Source organism: Triticum urartu, chromosome 6A (assembly GCF_056163025.1).
Source record: "Triticum urartu cultivar PI428250 chromosome 6A, HENAU_Tu73, whole genome shotgun sequence".
Lineage (NCBI taxonomy): Eukaryota > Viridiplantae > Streptophyta > Magnoliopsida > Poales > Poaceae > Triticum > Triticum urartu.
The window spans coordinates 582,937,722-582,953,533 of record NC_141878.1 but is presented as its reverse complement, the minus strand read 5'-3'; the positions used below and the strand labels follow the sequence as shown (position 1 = coordinate 582,953,533).

Sequence of the window (15,812 nt, the reverse complement as noted above, 5' to 3'; positions counted from 1 at the left end):
TTGGACCTCCGTGACGGAGGAGACCATCCACTTGCCTCCCGCTCCGGACATTGCTGGAGAAGGTTGAGGTGGGAAGAGTGGGCTTGGGCGCTGGAGCTCGAGTGCGCAAGAGATGGATTGGCAAAGGAGGAAGAAGGCGTAGGTAAAAAGGTGGATCCTTATCCCCTTATATGGGCGGATGCGGTTATGCGTCCCCACCTGCCTAATAAAACTCGCTTGCCTCCCAAGCGCGGTGGTAAATGGCGCGGTTGGGTTACCCACGTCCGTATTGATGAGAATCCCGTAAAAAGGGCACACGATCTCTGCTTTGACAAGACGTGCCAAGGAAACCGCCTCACAAAACGTGCTGAGGTGGGAAAGTAAAAACGATTTGTGTAAAGAACTTGGCCGTAGTGTGATGACGCACTGCGGAATACGTCAGCAGATTTGATTTGTGTTAATATTATTCTCTCTATGGCAATATGTGGAAACTTATTTTGCAGAGCCGGACACTATTCTTGGTGTTTACATTCTTCTATGAAGGACTTGGAGGAGGAACCCGCCTTGCAATGCCAAAGACAATCTGCGCGCCAGACTCGTCGTCATTGAAGCCTGGTTCAGGGGCTACTGAGGGAGTCCTGGATTAGGGGGTGTTCGGGTAGCCGGACTATACCTTCGCCGGACTCCTGGACTATGAAGATACAACATTGAAGACTTCGTCCCATGTCCGGATGGGACTTTCCTTGGCGTGGAAGGCAAGCTTGGCGATGCGGATATTCAAGATCTCCTACCATTGTAACCGACTCTGTGTAACCCTAACCCTATCCGGTGTCTATATAAACCGGAGGGTTGTAGTCCGTAGGACAATCATCTTCATACACAACAATCATACCATAGGCTAGCTTCTAGGGTTGAGCCTCCTCGATCTCGTGGTAGATCTACTCTTGTACTACCCATATCATCAATATTAATCAAGCAGGAGTAGGGTATTACCTCCATCGAGAGGGCCCGAACCTGGGTAAAAACATCGTGTCCCTTCACTACAGGAATCAGCTACTTTACCGTCAGCCATGGCAGACGGCAAAGGCATGGATGATTGACGGCAAAGGTCTTTGCCGTCCGCCGCGGACGGCAAAAGGTGATGGCAAAGTAAGGTTTGGCAAAGAGGTACTTTGTCGTATGCTTCGGGCGGCTGACGGCAAAGGAGCCTTTGCCATCAGCAGCGGACAGCAAAGAGTGCAGACGGCAATAAGTGCGTTGTTACTCCGTTAGGTGGTTAACGGCAGGCCTTTGCCGTCGGCCGCTGACGGCAAACTTCGGAAGGCCTTTGACGTCCGCCGTGTGATGTCAGTCGACGTCATTACACGGCAGGCCTTTGCCGTCCGCCGCTGTAGGCAAAGTTTTTGCTCTTTGCCGTCCGCCGCGGACGGCAAAGCCTTTGCCGTCAGCCACTGTAGGCAAACTGACCAAATTGGTCAGCCTCCCAAGAAGCACAGCTGCCTGCCACGTGGCCTCTTTGCCGTCCGCTGCTGATGGCAAAGAGCCCTTTGCCGTCGGTGGCTGACGGCAAAGAGCCTGTATATTGTCTCTTTTTTTCTGTTTTTTCTTAATCCAACAATTTTCACAGCAAATATATATGACATATATAGACATATTTAACAGCAAACATATCACATATCCAGCACATAATTCCATATACATATGACATAGCAAAGTTTCATCAACATATATAGCAAGTTCCATCCATACACATTGTTCCATATACATATTACATACCAAAGTTTCATCAACATAGCAAGTTCTATCATAGCAAGCTAGATACAATGCAAAGTTTTAGCAAAGAAAAAGCAAGCACTCCATCATAGCAAGCTAGCTTCCATGAAGTGAGTGAAATCTGCAAAATGGTAAATATGAAGTTAGAAATAGGTGAATAGAACAAGAAGAAGACTATAACAAGAAGTATATGTCATTTATGACCTAACTTAGGTGGAATGGATCATTTATGAGCTAACTAAGTTGAAATGGGTTGTTTATGAGCTAACTTAGTTGAAATGTATCATTTATGAGCTAACTTAGTTGAAATGGGTCATTTATGAGCTAACTAAGGTGAAGGGCATCATTTTTGAGCTAACTAAGGTGAAATGGATCGTTTTTGAGCTAACTAAGGTAAAATGGATCGTTTTTTAGCTAACTTAGTTGAAATGGGTCGTTTATGAGCTAACTAAGGTGAAATGCCACGTTTTTGAGCTAACTAAGGTGAAATGGATCGTTTTTGAGCTAACTAAGGTGAAATGGATCGTTTTTGAGCAAACTTAGGTGAAATGGATCATTTAAGAGCTAATTTAGGTGAAATAGATCGTTTTTAGCTAACTTAGGTGAAATGGATCATTTCGGAGCTACTCTAGGTAAATTGGGTCATTTTAGAGCTAACTTGGATAAACTGGATCATTTATAAGCTAACCTAGGTAAGATGGGTCATTTTGGAGCTAACCTAGGTGAAATGGGTCATTTTGGAGCTAACCTAGGTGAAATGGGTCATTTTAAAGCTAACGTAGGTAAAATGGATCATTTAGGAGCTAATCTACGTAAAATGGGTCATTTTAGAGCTAACTTGGATAAATTGGATCACTTATAAGCTAACTAAGGTAAACTATGAAAGGATTGTTGCATGGGTCATTTTGGAGCTAACCTAGGCGATACCCGTTGATGTCGTACTTGTCCAATGAACGGACCTTATAGTCAAAACCATTAGCGACTTGTCTCAATTCGGCGTCCATAGACTCTGAATTAGCCTACAAGTTTAATATGAAAGGATTGTTGCATTATGCACAAATTAGCGAATGAAATGAAATTGTCTAATAGAAATTACCGTTTGTTTGAACCAAGAGATGAAACCGGGATAGCCACCTCCTTGCTTTGCGAGAAGCTCATACTCTTCGACGGAATCCTTTTGGATCTCCGCTGCATACGAGAATATGGCGGCGTATCGACTGTATGACATATCCAGGAATAAGAGTAGTTCAAAGGAAATAGAAGTTGCGAAACAATGTACCGAGAACTTACTCGATGTACGGTCGCACTTCTATCAGGTTGTTGAAGATATACAACGAAATGGTCCGCCATTCTTCGTTATCCAAAGATACTGGATGTGAAACACTAGCTGGTGCGAGATTCCCTTTGAATAGGATGAGGTTGGATCCACCCTTTTTAGGCTCGTCAGCATTGTACCGAGGCTTCGGATTATGCAAATGACGTCAAGAAAATGTTCTTTCTTTGCATAATCTGTCCGGGGGGGAGATTGAGTGGAAAGACAAATACGGGCCAACAACTGTATTGGGCTGCCGTCATACCAAACACACTGAACCCATCCGTGCTGATGCCGACTCGAGGATGCCTCGGATCTGCCGCTTTGTCAGCATGTAATTCATCAAACTTTTTCCACGCAACACCATCCGATGTGTGTACCATCATCAGATTCCCATCTGCATCTAGTTCGGTTCTTTTGCCTGTTTTGTGCCATGTCATCTGTCTGGCCGTCTCTTCGACCATGAAAAGACGTTGAAGTCTTGGTACGATTGGCATATACCGAAGAACACTAACGGGGATTTTGGTCTGTGTATTCTCACCCATACTGTTGTCTACCACAATATACCTGGAAGACTTGCAAATGGGACAATAGTTCAAGTCCGCATAGTCAAGCCTAAATAAGGCACATCCTTTCTCACAGGCATGTATCTTCTCATAGGGCATCTTCAGTGCATGGAGGATTTTGTCCGACTGGTACAGGTTTGCAGGCATTACATGGCCTTTGGGTAGAAAGCATCCAAATACTGTCATAATTGCGTCATAGCATTCTCTGCCCAAGTTGAGCTGAGCCTTCAGAGCCATTACTTGTGAGATGGCATCCAACTGACAAAGCTCAGTGTGCTCGTGGAGCGGACGTTTCGAAGACTCCAACATTTCATTGAAGGCCTTTGCAGATTCCTCCATCTCCTCGTCCGAATCCCGAGCATCATCATAGCCTTGCACCATGTTTTCCATCCCGGTACCATGCTCGTCGGTGCGACGACGATCCACCTCAGCTCGGTCACGTTGGGCAGACTCACCATGAAATGTCCACACCGTATAATCGGGCGTAAAACCACTCTTCTGCAGGTGTTTGCCCATTTCAGCCTCTGTCTTCTTTTCCCAATTGCCGCACCGGAAACAGGGGCACCAGGTTTTCTTTTGGCCATTTGCAAATGCGGCTTGCACAAACCCCTTAGTTTTTGTGAACCATTCAGCGCTCCATATGTTCTGACCAGTATGACCGGTATACATCCACACACGGTCACTCATCTTGACTTTCAGAGCTACTGGACACACAACAATTATATATGTAATTCACCATGTATATATTCATCAGTTGATCTACTTTGTCAATTTTATTACGTCCATGCAACCTACACACTAATAGGTAATGATAGGTCCTAATCCCACCCGTGTATGTGTAGATTGGGTTCATTTTCCCATGCTATGCTCCGAATCCGACGTAAAATTTCGGCAGCACCTCCCCGATGTTCTCCTGATACACGTCTCTGCAATAAACAGAGAGGATGTGTACCCGGAGAACAACAGGGGAGGCACTGACGAAATATATGCGTCGGATCCGGAGCAAAGCATATGGGAAAACGAACCCAATCTACACATACTCGGGCTGTCCATGGATAGCGTTGGACAATTCGAAAGAATCAAGGTTATAAATATGCAAATGCACGCATATTTATAACTATGACGCTTTCGAACGGGAGACACATATTGGTTACACATACTGATGATTCAAGACACATATATAGCTAGCTATCAAGTTTCATCGGAATAGATCAAATAATTAATGGGGGAGGAGGACTTGTCATTTGTGCTCACCCACGAACGAAGGGGCAGAGCTCGTCAAACGCACGGCGAGGTCGTCGAACACCAAACCTCGCAGCGATGAAACAACTGCACATTTAAAACTACATGATCAACACAGTTATATATGATGTTTTTCATAACAAAATCGAAAAATATATGACCTAACTAATAATTCACAAATATATGACCCCGTCGGCCTCTGGAAGGCCAAAGAACACCTTTTCGGGAGGTGTCGGGGGTCGGGGTGTCCTGTCGGTGTCGGGGTGCCGTGTCGGGGTCGGGGTGCTGTTTCGGGGTCGGGGGGTCGGGGTGTCATGTCGATGTTGGGGTAGTGTCGTGTCGGTGTCGGGGTGTTGTTTCGGGGTCTGGGTGTGGTGTCGGGGTCAGGGTGTCGGGTCAGGCTCGGGGTCGGGGTGTCGGGTCAGGCTCGGGGGGTCGGGGTGTCGGGTCAGGCTCGGGGTCGGGGTGTCGGGGTCGGGGTCGGGGTGTCGGGGTCGGGGTCTCGGGTTCGGGGTGTCGGGGTCGGGGTCTCGGGGTCGGGGTGTCGTGTCGGGGTGCCGGGTCGGGGTCTGGGTACCGTGTCGGGTCGGGTTTTTTTTCCTTTTCTTCTTCTTCCTCTTCTTCCTTTTCTTCCTTTTTTCCTTCTTCTTCTTCTTCTTCTTCTTCTTCTTCTTCCTCCTTTCCTTTTTCCTCTTCTTCTTCTCCTCCTCTCCTCTTTTTTCTTCTTCTTCTTCCTCTTCTTCTTTTTTCTTCTCCTCCTCCTCTTCTTCTTCTTCTCCTCTCCTCTTTTTCTCTTCTTCTTCTTTCCTAAAACTAAACTAAACCTAAACCTAAAACTAAAAAAACAGAAAAAGGAAAAAAACTAAATCTAAACCTAAAATTAAACTAAAACTAAACCTATAAACCTAAAACTAATCCTAAAACTAAAACTAAAACTAAATCTAAACTAAACATAAACCTAAAACTAAAAAACAGAAAAAAGGAAAAAAGGAAAAAAAGGAAGCAGAGAACTCACCTGGCGTGGAGGAGGGGGGCGGTGCGGCCTGGGGCGGCGGAGGAGGGGGGCGGGGCGGCCTGGGGCGGCGGAGGAGGGGGGCGGGGCGGCCTGGGGCGGCGGCGCCAGGCCCGGCCGGGGCGGCGGGGCGCGGAGGTGCCGGGGCGTGGCGGCGCCCGGACGGCAGGGCGGCGGGGGCGACGGGGCGGGGGGACGTCGGGGCGGCGGCGGGGTGGTGGGGCGACGGGGCGGGGGGCGCTGGGGCGGCGGCGGGGTGGTGCGACGGGGCGGCGGCGAGAGTAACTGGTGGGAGAGAAAGAGAGAGAGGGGGGGTGTGGGGCGCGGCCGTTAACGTTACGTGGGGCCCTCCCTCTTTGCCATCCGCCTTCTTGCTCTTTGCCGTCGGACGGCAAAGAGGGGGGCCGTTAGGTTTTTTTTTGCAGCTCGTCAGTGGGGCCCCTCCCTCTTTGCCGTCTGCTTTTTGGTAGCTGATGGCAAAGAGCTTCTTTGCCGTCTGCTAGCGGACGGCAAAGAACTGGCAGATGGCAAAGTAGCTGATTCCAGTAGTGCTTGTCTCCTGTTACCATCCGGCCTTGACGCACAGTTCGGGACCCCCTACCCGAGATCCGCCGGTTTTGACACCGGCTGTTACCCTAAACACTAACTAACCCTAACCCCTAATCTTTCTACTCAACAAGCAAATATTCCTACTACACACCATGCATATCCCTATATTACCAAAGTTAAAAAAGACATTCACACTAAAATTAGCGGAAAAGCATGAACTAGGGTTCCTCCAACATGTAAAAAATGCTAGCAAAATAAAAAGATTTAACTAACAAAACTTGGGTGATTCGGGAGAGATTGCCACAAGCAACAAAGTGATGGAAAGATCCACCTAAGGAAGCACCTTTTGGAGAGGATTTGAAGGGGGGGGGGGGGCATGAGGGGTGAGAGATAGGGGCCGGGGAGCAGCAAGTGTTCTTGCAGCTCCGGCTGGATTGGGGAGAGTGAGTGGGGTGGGTCCCACCCAGTCTCCTATGGGGTTATTTACTTGGGCGAAACACCAAGGTGTGTGGCATCAAGGTCGGGTCTGGAAATGCCAAGGTGCTTGGCGTTTGGCCATTTGCCACGTTAGCAGGTCAACGGCCCAGTAGATGATGTGTGCCAGGGACGAGAGGCCAGTGTCCGCCCGTGTAAGCTGAACGCAGGGATGTTGGCGATGGAGGGGTGATGACGGCGGCGCGCCTTCGGCTCACTTCAGTGCTTGTAGTCGTCGCTAGGTGGTCTACGGATCTGGATGTAATTTTATTTCTGGTGTCCGTTGTACTGCCATGGTTGAAAATGAATAGATTGGAAGTTTTTTCGCAAAAAAAAAAAGGTTAGAACATAAATTTTGTCCTGCCGTGCAGCACTAGGTTATGTATGCGTTGTTGCATGCTTTTGATCGGTGCTTTCCTTGTTTCCTGTCCAGTAGGGTGCATCGCTCTAAGCTATTTCTCTATAAGAACTACTGTTTGACCTGGTACATATGCTGCACTTATACTGAATTGGCTTTTCGTGTCTGAAGATATGTGAAAGTTACTAAGTCTGTGCAAGTTTCGTCCATGAAACTGGATATGTTGTTGACAGATGCAAAGTAATTTTGCAAGACTTGCAGACAGACAAAGAGAGTTCAGTACAAACTTTGATTCAGAAGCTCGTTCTGCTAATACACACGACTTTATACATAACAGAGGAGTTGACCCTCTATGATATAGAGATTGATTTTTGCGCTCTCTGACTACTACGTCTAGACTAGTTGCACCGCCCATCATCTTGGCTTCAACCCGGCTTGTCGTCCTGCGTTAGTTAGTACCTTGATCGCCCCTTTACCCTCCCCGCAATCACATGGAGCTCTGCGACTATGCGACGTTCTTTAGCGTACCCCAAAAACATGGCTTCATCCGGCCGGCTGAAGTATTGGATCTAGATTTCCATCCTGCGGCGAAGGCCGAAATGCCAGGTCTCGCGGTCAGTTTGGCGGTGCATCATGCATGGTGGTGAACGAGTTCTTCACAACGGCGGCCACATGCAACTCCTACTCATCCATCGGAGGCAGGTTCGTGGCGGCGGCGATGGCCAGCAGCACGTCTGCCAATGGCGGCTCCTCCATCGGGTCTTCCTCTTCCTCATGTGTGCATCGTCGAACGGTGTTGCGCCTTCCTCCATCGCAACTTCATCTTCCATGACGTCGTCGACCGGCGCCACATCTTCCTCGCTCGCAGCTTCATCCGTCGCATTGCCCCCAAGCCATCGGGGTGCCGGCCTACGAGGTGTGGATGGGGGCGACGCCCATGGGGCCATTGTTCGGATGATCCACGGTGTCTCCAAAACAGGGAGGGCAAGCAGGGGAAGGGAAGGGGAAGAGTGGAACTGCTACGACGATGACGCTTGTGTGCCCATTGTACAGGCTGAGGAGCCGGCGGGAAATAATGTGAAAACCGTGGGAAGCCAGTCCGGAGGGGAAGGTTCCGGAAGAAGCGGGACGGTCATCGGGCGGTCAACTTCGAGAAGACACGGACGATGTGGCATGCAACCGGCCACCCTCTTCGATATGCTACGAGGCCAACTCCAACACATGACCCCAAATGGACGTCTGTTTTCTTCGAATTTCGTCTATTTATTTGGTGGTGGGAATAGAGCCGTGTTCGCCCGAATTTGGGTTTGCATTGGCCGGGCGCCCAACACACGGATGTATCTTTGGCCGCATCTTGTCCTCATGCATGCAAACGTGAGAACCAGGGATGTTGGCCGCGGCCGCGGTTCACACTAGTTCATGCGGGCCGACAACACAGCCGACGACCTACAGTCTCATGCTGGCAATAAAGCCAGCGGTCGGCAAAGGAGTCAGCCTTCAAAAAGGATACGCATGTTTCACGCCGGCAACAAAGCCAGCGGCCGCCACAGGAGCCAGCCCTCAAATGAACAATTTTTTTACGCCGGCAACAAAGCCAGCGGCAGGCACACCAGCCAGCCTTCAAAATGAACGGACGTCGGCCACGGCCTGAGGCCTTACCTAGTTCAGGCCATCGCGGGCGAACATCTCCTTCTGCCGATTAGCGAACCAAGCCTTCCTCTCCGGCGACATAATGGTCATGTCCACGCTCATGAACGCGAGTGCCACCTCTTTAACTTTGGTGTCCATCATGGTGGGCTCGATCTCGAGTTTCTTGAGTTGAGCGGCCTCCTCGATGTCAAGCTTCCTCCTCTTTGTTGCCTCCTCCATGTCAAACTTCCTCCTCTCCGCGGCCTCCTCCATGGCAAGCTTCTTCGTTTGAAGCTCTAGATATATCTTCATTTGCTCCTCCTTTCCTTTGCTCTTTCTCTCATCCCTCACTTCCTTTTGGCTTATCATGTTCTCCAAAATGCCTTCCAAGGCAATGGAAGACGCATCACGCCTCTCATCGGCCTTCGAGCTTGTCTTGCCCCTCGGTCTCTTGAGCAAGTCTCCCTCATCAGCCACGACCTTCTTCCCTCCTTTCTTCTTACAAGCGGCATATTGGTATTTGAACTTGGGGCAATCTTTGATGAGCGACCAACAACGCGTGAGAGTTAATGGCTTGTTCTTGTGTCGGGCCCTGAATGCTTCCAAAGATTGAAATGCCTACATAGTCATTGATGACGATGCTAATGTAATAGCGAAGGACACAACATGTATGAAAATGAAAAGCATGCCAACATGAATGGACACAAAATGAAAAGGCAAGAGGTTCATACCAAGTCACCAAGGCCAAGGCCACTCATAGGACAGGCTTCGACGCTCTCAAGTGCGCCACAATAATTGTTGCACTCTTGTTGAATGAACCCCCATCTCTTTTGGATTGAGTTGATGCTGCGAGTGCTTTCAAATTGATAGGGGGCAAACTTCCTTCGCTCATGGAAGGTTTTGTGAACCCTCCTCCAAACGATGGCACCCTTTTGCTCGGCACCTCTTATCGGATCCTCCCCCATCTCAATCCAACTCTCGCAAATCAATTTGTCCTCTTTTGGGGTGTATGACCCCGTGCGAATGCTTTGCTTCCTCTTTTGTGCCTCGGCCCTTAGGGTGAGCTCATTGATAAACACCAATGGCTCTTGCGAAATGTCAAGCTCTTCCTCCTCATCTTCACAATACAAGTCATCATCTTCATGCCATGAGTTGCCATGGTCCTCTTCCTCTTCATCATGGACGGCGTAATCAGTGTCCTCATAGTGGTCGCGGCCGTCCTGGCTCTGGGTCTCGTCAGGATCGAAAGGCTGGCCTTGGCCGAGGTGCTGGAAGGCCTTCCCACGGCCCTCGAAGATGGTGCTCTCCATGAACGCCGAGCAATCAGGGTCGTCGGACACCGGCAGACAGCTTGCGGGGGCCGGCGAAGCTTGCCGTCGGAAACTGCCGGGACTGCTTCCTTTGCGTCCCGTCGGACGTCTGGCCAGCGCCGCCGTACCCCGACGTCACATTGAGGTCGATGACACCCACGGGCATGGCCGGAGCGAGCACGCTGCCCTCCGGCGATGTGGAGAACCGTGCCTGTCAATGGCCGCATGGCGGCGGGCCGGGTGTGCTAGACGAGCTTGGTGACCTGTACTAAGGAGGACGACCGGCCAACGATCCCGTGCTCGCCGCGGCCATGGTAGCGACCGAGAGGATGGCCGGCGGTGGTCATGCCAACCCATGCATGAGAAACGGCATGCGCCTTGGTGAGGATGGATTCCTTCTCGTCGACGTCGGCAAGATGCCGCGCTTGACTTTGGGCGTCGGCCTCAACGGCGTAGGCCGTAGCCGCCTTCATCTCCTTCGCCTTTGCCCGCGGTCCCCTTCTCTTCGTCGCTTCTTTGTCGAGGATGGTGATCTCCTCTGGTGTGCACTCGGATCGAGGCTTCCTGGGACCCTTGGGACCTTTCTTCTTCGCAGCAGGGCGCGCGGCTGCGCCCGCATCGCCGGGGTTCGTCGGGTCGCCGTCCATGGAGGAGGGAGAGGAGGGGGCGCGCGGGAAGGTTTGGACGAAATGAAGGGAAAGTGGGACGACTGTCTCCATGACAGGTGGGCCAGGGAAGGACAAGCGCGCGCTCTCGCTTGTCCACGTGTTGTCCGTTTGTCCGCAAACGCGGCCCAAACTTAGGGCCGGGAATGGGTGAAAAGCGGACTAAAAACGGACATTTGTCCGTTTGCTTTTGCATGTTGGGCCGCGGTTTGTATCCGTTTACCCTCAAACGGATGCGGGCGGACGATTTGAGCTTGTGCGTTGGAATTGGCCTGAGCGCACATCTTGTCGAGGAGGCAGAACATGCGGTGGACAGCGATCAAAGTGTGTGAACACATGCACCAGAGAGGGTTCTCAAATCGGACGGTTGCAAACGGTTAAAGATACATTAGACAGACTAAAATGATCAAGGTCGGTGGAGGTAAATGAAATGCATGATGAATGGAAAATTTTCCCTTGTTTCAGTTTGTTCTTCTTTTGTCCCCTACCTTCTTTTGTTGCATAAATTGAAAATTCCACCAACACAGATTGAGGGACTAAGGCCATCAGTGTAGTGGTGATAGAGACAAAGAATACAAAGTCTGAATCCCAATGCCCAATGCCCACTTCCACTGTTTGATTTAAGTGGCGGACGGGCTATCCAAGGGAAACTGCCCCCAAACGGAGGGGTATAAACAATGCAGAGAGAAATCGGTGGAACTTTTACCACTCGATGAACAGTGCCTGCATATGATTTGTTGTAGAATTCAAAAAAAAGAAAAAGGAAAATAATGCTGATGAGACAACCTTTAAATCTAGCCCAAACATGGGGTTGATAAGTGGAGGCCTGGGCGTGACCGGGCGCGTACGCCACGTTGGACTGACGGCTAGGTCCCACATGGAATCGCCCGAAAACCCAATAGTCTGACGGGCGTCTCCTCTGGTAAGCATGTGAACGCTGTGTGGCGCCGCTTTGGCTCGCCGCCCGAGGCTGAAGTCTGACTATTTAAGCCGGCCGGCGTCCCAACCCTAGCCACAACCTCTTCCACCCTCTCCGCACCACTAGCCCGTGCACATTTCTCTCGCGGCCATGAACTCAACCTCCACCTCCCTCTTCCCTCGCCGTGTGACATGGCCCAACAGAAGAAGACAACTTACACTATGCTAATGTCAAAGCGCCGCTTCAGATCGAGGAGGAGATCCAGGCTAGGCGCGCCGCCCGCATCGCAGCCGGCCTGCCTCCGGACTCACCGGAGCCCGAGCAAGAGAAATAAGAGGAGCATAAGCCGGTTCCGATGGAGGTGACGGATTCAGAGAAGGATGAGGCGGAGGAGCCGGAGGAGGAGCTGGCGCCGGCTATGGGCTTCAGCATGGAGGACGCAGAGGCGGAGTTTGCGGTCACCCAAGCGGTAGGAACAGGCGACGGCCTCTGTCGAGGCCAACCGGCCACTCAAGAATGAGGCCTATGTTGAGGCCAACCGGCAGGAACGGGCGACGAGCGACGCGCTTTTCGCTGAATCAAGGCGGAGGCAGAGGCCAACACAGAGCAGCCGGAGGGGCCGGAGTTACGGGTGCCGCCTATTTACCTGGAGCCATGCAGGGAGATAGTGGACATCTTCGACGAGGATTAGGGTAGTACATGTTATTTGATGTACGTAATACATGGATTTCCGTATGGTTTTAAGGTTTTGAAAATGAGGTATCCGAGGACATAATTTAAGAAGTGTGTGTGGCGTGTTTGATGGCTTAGCATCCGCCAAAAGAAAAGAAAAGAAAAGGAGGGAGATGGACTGAAGCGAAAAATTGAGTTTGACCACTGTTTGATTTGAGATTTGAGCGGCGGGCGGGGTATCCAAGGGAGTTGCTGTATGGAGTAGAGTTCAAAAAAAAGGAAAATCTTTTGAGAGGAGACGGTGGCCCGGGGGTATAAAGCAGGCAGCCCCTCCCCTCGCCCATCCCAATCCATCCCACCTACCCCCACCCACACCGGCACCTCCTCTGCCCTAGCAATGGCGGCCGCTTCCTCCCTCCGGAACGCCCTTTTTCCACTCCTCCGCAAGCGCATCGCCATGTACGTCTGCTGCTCGCCCTCTTTCCTTCTTCTTCTTGCTCTTTCTTTCCTGCGTGCTCATGGTCTTGTTGTTGTTCAGGGCGCGACGGATGTCGACGACCGGCACCGGCACCGGGGCAGGGATCACCGGCGGAGGCAGCGGGACCGGAGGGGCGGCCAACTCCGGCGGAGCCAGGTCTTTCTCTTCTCCTTTCCTCTCCTCGCTCCTTTTTATCTCGGGGCAAAAGATTTGAACTTGACCAACATTACGTCGCAGGACGACCGGATCCGGCGGCGCGGCGACCGGCGGAGGCGGGGCGGCGACCGGCGGCGCGTCAAACTCCGGTGGGAGGTAACCTTGGCTCTCCACTTTTAGGCATATAAGATGCCGCCGTCTGGGTGCCAAAGGGCCGATCTCCCGTGGGGGTCTTCCGGTTCGGAGGATCGGAAGAATCCATCAATCCTTCCTTGTCCATCTATCTCGTTCTGCTCTCGTGTACTGCAAAAGGCCATTTTTTTTCTGTTCTTGACGTGCACAATGGCATTGCAGGATGGCGGGCGGCGGCTCCGCGGGCAACTCAGGCGGCAGCGGAGGGTAAGAACGACGAACCTCTCCTCCCTCTCGTAGAGCAAAAGGCATGATTTTTCTTGAGGTTTTTTACGGTACCTTATACTGCTAGGAGCGGTGAGCAGCATAAATAAAATCTGGCCGTTGATTGTCGAGAGCAATATTGACATTTTTGCGTGATTTAGATTGCTAGTTCGCCGGGGTCGCTCCACGGCCGCAGCTTGTCTGTAGCGACGCGGACGCCGCCGTCGCCAGTCAGCCTCCCTCTCTGCTCCTCAGCTCCGTCGCATGCGCCTACCTCTGGGCCGACCTCTCCTATCCCACCTACACCGCTATCTGCGTGTGACTTTGCCCAAGCCCCAAGGCGACGGCACCAAGTCAACCAACCCACCTATCATCGTCTTGGTCGAGTCTTCTGTTTATCTCGTATCCTAATGTAGATCTCTTCGTGCTCTCCTATGCTACTGTGCACAACTCATGTCCATTTTTGGTTGCACTTGCGTTTGAAAGTAAGCATTGGCACTAGCATAACATTCATCAGACGTTAAAGTTCAGAGAACATATGCAAGGGCAATAGGTTTCTCCTGGAGATCGTAATTGCAGTAGAACCAGATATCAAACAAATCAAGATGGGCTCATAACCGGCAGTATAGCTTAATCTAAACCATTAGACCTGAAGAAATGAACGGTTTATGTGAAGTGGAGGGTGCCGTAAAACAGCTCTTCTTGAGGGCTTTTTGTCTTTCTCAAGTCTTACCAATTGAAGGACCGTCTTGGCATGCTGCTCTCGCAGGGCGACGGGGGTTGATCGTCTAAGGAAGGACATCTTTAAAGAAACTAGACGCCTGTGGGAGGGCTACAACGTGCTGTCGGAGGTGGACAGGAACTTATTTGGGGAGATCGCGCGTCTTGAAATGGACAATGCGTAAGAGTCTAGTTTCTTTTGCTATGAATATTGTCTGGTGGCTTCTTGCTAATCCAATCTTCACTTGACCTCTTGCTACAGCATGAATAGGGTCAACGCCAAGGTGGATTTAGTGTCTACTACCTACAAGTTCTTGGGTTCGACCGCAGTTTTCATCATTGCCTTTGCATCGTGCTTGGGGCCGTATATCAAGGATTCGGTGGTGCATGATGCCGCCAAGGAGGTTGATGAAAGAATGACGCTTCGCAAGCAGCAAGGTACCTCTCTCTCTCCTCTCTCCCTCTTTTCTTTCTCTACAGATATAGAAATACTACTAGAAGTAGTACAGTAGCTAGCCAGTGACTAGTACTAGTAGGATTCTTGCAATGTTTATGCATGTAGACAGTAGCCTTTGATTGTTTCTTACAATGTGGACTAGCAGTGTACTGGTAGAAAATGATCGATCCTTGAATTGAATTTCAGGTGAAGGTGTTGGCAAGACTGCTACTCCAGGAGACGCGGCACCCACGACCAAGGTCCACACCCAGCCTGATGCTGCTGCTGCACCAACAGGCGGCTCGGCGTCGGCGGCTCCCGGCGCACCGGCAACCGTGGAGGTCAAGAACAGGGCTGCACCGGCACCCGAGGATGTCAAGAAGAAGGGCGCTGCTACACCCGGAGCAGGCTCGGCGTCTGTCAACAACTGATCGAGTCCCCCATACTTTCATTCGATCCGAAGCAACTCAAGAAGCTGTCCCGTCACTTTGGCTGAGTTTTGGCAGGCTGTAATGCCCACAAACTGGTGTCTTGCTTGGTGTTTCGTCTTGTTTGATGCACTTGCTATTCGTGGCAGGAATGCCCCCCAGACTTGCTAAATTCGAGGCTTTTATGCCCCCAATCAATCATTCGTGGCAGAAATGCCCCCGACATGGAAACTAGTACTACTACTGTTAAATTCGAGGCTTTAATGCCCCCCAGTCCAGTGAGACTTGTTTTGACCTGATCATTCTTCGTTTCCTTTTGCTCTTGAGCTATCAGCACATCCCATTTTATTACTGAGAAGCCCAAGATCCATTCATTCTTTCATTTACTACCTGGCTTGCATGTGTGTAATCATAATGAGAGAGATAGTACTGCTGCTGATTCTAGTACTTCCGGCTGGCTGGTTGGCCTCTGCTATGTCTTTTCTGTCAATCAGATCAGACCATATCAGATCAGACTGGCCCATATTTGCAAGGCTCCAAACACATGAGTACAGACTGGCCCATGTGTCAACTCAAATGTTCTAATGAAGTAGTACTAAATCCACAATGAGCATTCAAAATGATCATCCATTACACAAATATGTTTTCATATCTGCAAGGACTTGCATGCGTAGACAAATCAAGAAGGAAACAAAATACAGCTTCAACAATTTTGCATGCATGGACAATTCAGACAGA

General features: G+C 50.6%; 1 protein-coding gene across 1 annotated transcript; it reads left to right on the top strand.

The window, feature by feature from the left end:
- Window positions 1-12,782: 12,782 nt before the first annotated feature.
- Window positions 12,783-15,376, top strand: LOC125512987 (uncharacterized). The gene is made up of 7 exons (XM_048678035.2): window positions 12,783-12,919; window positions 12,999-13,094; window positions 13,176-13,250; window positions 13,449-13,493; window positions 14,260-14,391; window positions 14,473-14,648; window positions 14,854-15,376. The coding sequence occupies exons 1-7, from the start codon at window positions 12,858-12,860 to the stop codon at window positions 15,075-15,077; spliced, it is 810 nt and encodes a 269-aa protein (XP_048533992.1). The 5' UTR covers window positions 12,783-12,857; the 3' UTR covers window positions 15,078-15,376.
- The last annotated feature ends 436 nt before the right edge of the window (window positions 15,377-15,812 follow it).

What these genes read in the sequence shown, in the direction of transcription:
- LOC125512987 (XM_048678035.2), top strand. Translation starts at nt 12,858, where the DNA reads ATGGCGGCCGCTTCCTCCCTCCGGAACGCCCTTTTTCCACTCCTCCGC. An exon ending in CGTCTTGAAATGGACAATGC is followed by an intron (nt 14,392 to 14,472) that starts GTAAGAGTCTAG and finishes CTCTTGCTACAG; the next exon opens with CATGAATAGGGTCAACGCCA. An exon ending in GACGCTTCGCAAGCAGCAAG is followed by an intron (nt 14,649 to 14,853) that starts GTACCTCTCTCT and finishes ATTGAATTTCAG; the next exon opens with GTGAAGGTGTTGGCAAGACT.